The sequence below is a fragment of the Stegastes partitus genome, unplaced genomic scaffold (assembly GCF_000690725.1).
Source record: "Stegastes partitus isolate 25-593 unplaced genomic scaffold, Stegastes_partitus-1.0.2 Scaffold1101, whole genome shotgun sequence".
Classification (NCBI taxonomy): Eukaryota; Metazoa; Chordata; class Actinopteri; family Pomacentridae; genus Stegastes; species Stegastes partitus.
Genome location: NW_007578832.1, coordinates 112011 through 118986, shown reverse-complemented (window position 1 = coordinate 118986; position 6976 = coordinate 112011). Strand labels below are relative to the sequence as shown.

General features: G+C 42.4%; 1 protein-coding gene across 1 annotated transcript in view; it reads right to left on the bottom strand.

The window, feature by feature from the left end:
- Positions 1–3431: 3431 nt before the first annotated feature.
- The window catches only part of gata5 (GATA binding protein 5), a 7167-nt gene continuing 3622 nt past the window's right edge, over positions 3432–6976 (bottom strand). The window contains exons 2-6 of the mRNA XM_008296120.1: positions 6605–6774; positions 5247–5375; positions 4983–5067; positions 4768–4895; positions 3432–3551 (exon numbers count right to left, since the gene is read on the bottom strand). Of these exons, the coding sequence (XP_008294342.1) occupies positions 3432–3551; positions 4768–4895; positions 4983–5067; positions 5247–5375; positions 6605–6774 (632 nt within the window). The remainder of the gene's footprint in view (positions 3552–4767; positions 4896–4982; positions 5068–5246; positions 5376–6604; positions 6775–6976) is intronic.

Here is a 6976-nt window from a genome sequence, read left to right as displayed (position 1 = left end):
AAATGAACGTAGAACATTAACAAAATGTTAAATTCAAATTCCCTTCATGTGCTTTAGAGGTTCTTCTGTGGGAACTTCCGATGCCTAAGACAGGGTCAGTAACCCTGATTATGTCATCACAGGTACTTGGCTTCAGTTAAGGCCCATTCATGCTTTCTGTATCCACATGAACAAAGGTCTGTGTCAGGTACATTCTGCAATCGACCACGTAGGCCCAGACGCCCAGAACTGGTCAGCACAACAAAACAAACGCCTGTTCTGATGAGAGAGGAAGAGGTTCCTCATCCTCCACACCTTCACAACTCGTCAGTTGAAATTGAAATGCTGGACTTTGGAGGAACACAAACAAAAGCGAGAAGTTCTAAACTCTCCAGACGTCCTGTGCCATCTTGTATAAAATCACCGCTTTTCCATCCACAAGTAAATCTGCACAACAGCAACTATTTTCCAACAGTTTATTTTTCTAGTAGAAAAAAGCAAACATCATCTATTTTACTGCATGTAACAGTAAAGACCCGTCTCATTCTCCAAACTCCAAAACCATAAATAAACGTAGAACATTAACAAAATGTTAAATTAAAATTCACTTCATGTGCTTTAAAGGTTCTTCTGTGGGAACTTTCGAGGCCTAGGACAGGGTCAGTAACCCTGATTATGTCATCACAGGTACTTGGCTTCACTTAAGGCCCATTCATGCTTTCTGTATCCACATGAACAAAGGTCTGCGTCAGGTACATTCTGCAATCGACCACGTAGGCCCAGACGCCCAGAACTGGTCAGCACAACAAAACAAACGCCTGTTCTGATGAGAGAGGAAGAGTTTCCTCATCCTCCACACCTTCAGAACTCGTCAGTTGAAATTGAAATGCTGGACTTTGGAGGAACACAAACAAAAGCGAGAATGTCTAAACTCTCCATACGTCCTGTGCCATCTTGTATAAAATCACTGCTTTTCCATCCACAAGTAAATCTGCACAACAGCAACTTTTTCCAACAGTTTATTCGTCAAGCAGAAAAAGCGAACGTGATCGGCGTTACTACAGTTTTCTACATTAGCGCCCGAAACACGTTTATTTACACTAAAACATTCTTCAAACCGCCTCCCGCTCTTCTCCAAACTCCTGCCGTTCATTTCAGGCACCCACTTCATTCTCCTCCCTCCCACGCGGGAAACTCATGTGTCTGCATCTTCACATCACACTGCAGCAGGCCTCTCCCAGCAACAGATAAGACGGCAACATCTTGGCCAACAGTCATAAAGCTGGGCAGTGCTGTTGGTGCAGCGGTGCCTGGATGTCGCCACAGCCGCAGTAAAACCTGCAGCTCTTTTTTTTTTTTCTGCTGACGGCCCGTGTTTTCGCCCAATTCGGACCCGGTCGCCATAAAGCGGAGTTGGAACGCAACCTTTGGTCGACGCTGGTTCAATCAACAGGCAGGGGAAGAAAAACACGCCCTGCTTGTACACACAAACACGTATGAATTCACACACACACACACACACACACACACACACACACACACACACAGGTATAATGACATTGTGCACTGGAGCTGAAATCAGCATGAGCAAATACAGCAAACATCATGTTGAACAGTGAGGGGTCGGGTTCATAATGCTGGGAGATGTTGAGGAGATTTTACAGGAAATACAGAAAAAAAAATACCTGACAGTTTAAATTTCAGAACCTGTTCACGCCAACATGATTTCACATTTATGTATTTGTGTTATGGAGGAAAATAGAGTCACGATACTGCACACCAACCTGAGGCACAATAATGAAACAATAATAATCTGGAGAAGTAATCCTAAAAACTTCATGTTTTAGTTCCTGCATGAGAGGTGGAACATCTTCAGCAACCAGCTGCTTTTTACTGATTTATTTAGGATGAGCACGACCTGGATGGCTGTGAATCTGCATATAAACAGATGCAGTGATACATAACTGTCCACCGCTTGTGTGCAACACCAGATTAACCTGCTCTGTGCACTGCAGTATAACACATCAACTGTAAGATCATCAACAGAAAGAAAACTCGTCTTCAAGCCGCTTTCACTGAGATTCAGCCATCAGTGATTCTGCAGTTTCAACAGCCGATAATTTAAATGTGTTGCAGGCGTGTGAGTGATTAAACTGTGCATAATGTTCACAGGACAACCAAATAAAAACCTGTGTGACCGCTATTATGTGATGGTTAATTCTGAAGTCTTGAGTGGACATGAAGCGCTGCATGAGTTGATTATAAGGTTATTGTCTAACTATTCATGCATCCCTCTTCTATACAGCTGTTAGGATAACTATATTAGATTTTAACCAACTTTGCACAGCAAATGTGGACACATTTCTTGTAAATAATATTTGAGTTAGAATAGAAATGACCATGAGATAGATGCAGGGATGAGAGAACATCAGCGCAAACCTCCAGATGTGCATTTATGGCGTTAAAATCCATCTGTAGCGAGAACGTGGTCTCATGAGATTTACTTGAAAATCAAACGACTACGCTCATAAATCAATTATGCAAAATGTGAATCAGTTTATTAACCGGAACAGATTCCAAAAAAAAACAAACAAACAAACAGAGGAAACAGAGAAAGAACATTAAAATTCCCTTACATGACAACACAGATAATAAAATTAGGTTACGTTTAAAATAATTTCACGCTTTATGGTTTCGATTTCTGAAAATTTGTCGTTATTATTTGAAAAAGCAGTAAAATGATAAACTTCCTGATGGCCGGTTCTGATTTTCCTTCACAAGAATCCGTTCATGCGTCTTGTAAAAACACATCTAGTCGTAATAATAATCTGAGCATCACGGCTGCGATGCAAACGGCCGCCCAGCGACGGGGGGAAACCGTGAGCGGCTGCTTTTAGTGTCCACAATGACTTTTAACTGTCCTTATCTCAACATAAATAATGCGCCTATAAAAGTTAATCATCTACGCGTCGGTAATGAGACGTGTTCAACAGCCATAAACAAAAGGTATTTTCTGTCCGTCGCCTCTCTCGCCGTGAGAATAACATGTTGGAAATGTCCGAGTGTTCTTGAGAAACCGCACGAAGCAGCTCCAGAATGAAACTAGTGTAAAAAAAAAAAGGGTTTTACTACGTCCACGTCTTCATTGCACTTGATTGTCTTTGCATTGGTGTGTTTGGTGTCTCCAAAAACAGACATTTGTTTGAGCGATAGGTAGTTGTCGTTGTCCCATGTGTGTTCGTCGGCGTCCAACGTCCCCGCTGTGGATGATCAACACCGATCCGGTCCGAGTGTGAAGGTACAGCCCGGGTGAGCCTTGTGCTTTACAGAACCAGTGTGTTACAGTGTGAAACATAGCGGGGTAGGTAGCCAGTTAGCTTCAGCGCCTCTTCAACATTGTTCTTCCAGAGTCCCAAGCTGCAGGAGGAGCCGAACCGGTGAGTTCTGCCGGCTCACGCTTGAGACAGAGCGCACCAGGAGTTCTGCGTGGCCATGGAGGTCGGGGTAAAGGGATAGTCCTCGTATTTAATGTCCACGTGGGCCGACCCTGTGCTGTCTAACTGAGAGGCCGTCTGCAGAGAGGAAAGAAGATGTGAGGACGTTAGAAAGTTGGCGACATGTCAAATTCGTATCATGAGCAGCGCCGCTGTGCCGTAAAACGTCTTATCTGGGAACTCACTGACGTATGAAAGAGAATCAGAAACCCGGATTATGTCATCAGGGTTACATATCCTGAGTAAAGGCCGGTTCGTGCTTTCTGTGGCCACGTATCTGGAAGAGAATATGTGACTTCCTGTGCCGCCACGACAGCGATTCTGCGTGATTCATTATGATTCAGCACTCACAGAGTTGTAATTTAAAAAGTGGCTGCCAGACTTTGGAGGAGCTTTGATTTGTACATGTTTCCCAAACACACTGAGAAGGTCTAAATCCTCCAGATATCCTGAGCTCAGTCCGCCACACTTAGCTGAATAAGCAGCAGCCTCCTCTGTAGCTAACTGATGTGTTCTGTAAAAGTGCATAAATATAAAATATATATATCATTATATTCATTTTTAATATTGTAAAAAGCTACTTTATGGGTTTGCTTTAAGAAAGAAAGAGAAAACTAACCGATATTTGTTTGAAACTGAAATAAAAAATAGGCATAAGGTGTGCAAAAAGCTAGCTTAAAAACAAAATGGATCTGAAGTTTAATTAGTTAGCTAAAAAATATTGGATTAAACTTTGAAATGCTTAGCCAAAATGTATTAACAGCTTAAAATAACCAGTAAAAATGTCAACAATAGTTAGCTGAAAGAGTTAGCTTATAAGATTGTATAGCTAGTATTGGGTTAACAGATGAAATGGGACGCTAAAAGTAGTGAATCAAAGTTTAAAATAGTTAGCCAGAATGGTTTAACACTTTAAATAGCTAAAAGTAATGTCTGAGTGGTCGAACCCCTTAACTAGACAGTTAGCTAAAACAGTTGGACTAGCTGAAAAGAGCTGATCCAGATGGTTTCAGAGTTGAAATAGTTGGCTAAAGGCTAATTAGTTAAAATGGTTGATTACAAAATAACTGTTGAAAAGGTTATTTAGAATTAATAGATGATTTGAAATATGTTTTAACAGCTAAAATGAGTTGAAAAAGCTACACGTAACAGGTGAAGCGGGAATTAGCGACAGGTAATGAGGACAAAGAGTCGGCTAAAAGTGAACTGGCGAGCTGCTGTCGATGCTTGAATACTCATTGAACCCATTAATTGTTCCTTCCTGCACACGAGTAACATAGAAGCTGAGATTTACCCGGGTGGCGGCTGTGACGGTCTGTCCGGCGTACGGTGATGGAGCCATGTTGGGTTCGCTTTTTATGGTCGAAGCGTGTTCTGAGACTGACAGTGAGGTCGGAGAGCTGGTGTTGGAGGTGTTGGCTCCTACAGGACCAACAGGAGAATCAAATAAGTCACTCTGGTTACAGGATGTGGATGCACTGAGCTGAACCTTTGGACTGCCGACCCTACCTGTGGACGTTTTATTCTTGGGCATCTTGGGTTTGCGCTTCCTGGTCTGGATGCTCTCCTTCTTCATGGCCAGAGGTCTGGGGACCTGCAGGGAGCAGAGCAGCACACATTATTGTTACCACCACTACAACAGAGGCCACTGTGTCATGACAACCCACTCAGGCTCTCCTCCCACGCTGATAACAAAGCCTTGGAGAGGTTTTATGCTCCCTGCTGCAGCAACAAAACTCACCAGAGGAGCAAAAACAAAAAAGAAGAGCTTACCCCGTGTAGCTTCATGTAGAGGCCGCAGGCGTTGCACACGGGTTCCCCCTCGGCGTTGCGTCTCCACAGCGTGGTGGTGCTGGTGTGGCAGTTGGTGCAGCAGAGTCCGGCCCGGCGGGACGTGGTCTGCTGCAGGAGGGGACATGTGAACGGGAAACTGTCAGTTGTCTGAAAATTCAAACGATGAATCCGGGTCAGAAACAGCATCAAAACACGACACAGATGATACGTTTGATAAACCCTCAATGGTGACCACATATCCCCACAATAAACACCCATAAAGACGACAGGAATGAGTCTCCACAGTGTGTCTGGAGCTCAGGCTGCAGCACGGAGTCACGTTGCTGCAGAGCCTCGTCTAAAAACGGCTCGTATCAAGGGCAAGGTCAGAGCAGGACAAACACAAAACGGAGAAAACAGCCCTGTTGTGGATTATTGGGCAACTCGCCGCCACAGCTGCTCTGAACGGGGAAGTTCCTGAGAAACGTGCAGCCGTGGAGAACACACGACTAGTCCTCAGTCAGTATGAATGTAGTGGCAGCACACATGGTGTTTACCAGAGAACTGCTCTTATACGCACAGATCACATTATAACAATAATTTTAAAAAAGCATCATAAGTAGAGAAATATTAAGTTCTCTCAGTGCAGATTTAATGATTTCAAAGCAGAGCTAATTAGAATGTTGTAGAAATTAACTGACAACAAACTGCTTTTTGCACCAAAGACTTCATCTCGTCTTATTTTATTTGGCAAAAAATGTCAGAAAATTAGCATTTTGATTTTCTAAACTGAATGTTTTTGCTTCTTTTGGAAAGTTTGGCTGTCTTTTTATTTTTTTAATCACTAAACTATAAAACACTTGATCAGAAAAATAAACTCATCATCATCACATTGGTTTTGTTTTTCTATCAGAGTTGCAACAACGAGTTTATTCTTCAATCATTTATAAGTTAAATATCAGCAGCTCAGATGCCTCTTTGCTGTGATAAGAAACTGACCTTTGATCAAATAAACCAACACATTTAAGGATGTTATTAGTCTGTAACGCTGTTTTCTGACATTTTATGGTCCAAATAATGTGTTCATCAGGAGAACAACAGGACGATTCATCAGTTATTTATGTATTTTTGGAGTGGAAGTAATTTCAAGGGAAATACAACTAAATTTATTTCTGTTTTTTTTTTATTATTATTTTATTACTGCAGCTGGTTTGAGTTGATGGATGATTGTAGGAGAATTAAACAGATGTGGATTAAATTAAACTGAAGCATAAAGTAGAAGTGCAGACACATAAATACAGATCAGTGCTTCAGGGCTGCCTGTGCGTAAAATCTTTTTTTTTTTTTTAAACTCTTACCAGTCGTTTCTGCGGCTTGATGAGCGGCCGGTTGATTCCGTTCATCTTGTGGTAAAGTCCGCAGGCGTTGCACAGGTAGTGTCCGGTACCGTCTCTGCGCCACAGCGGCGTGGACACGGAGCCGCAGTTGACGCACTCTCTGCCCTCGGTGGGCATGTCGTCCATCAGGTCTGAGAGAAAACACAGAGAGAACGTTTTTATTCGCTCAGTCACCAGAGAGATTCTGTTCATTATTATCAACATGTGTGCATCGCTGGATGACAGGTTTATTTATTTCATTTGGGATTTTGGAGACAGTATTTTGAAATTTTTGCTGCAGCTTGTGCAACCTGTGAACCATTTATCAACTTTTACGCATCTTTAAATAATCTT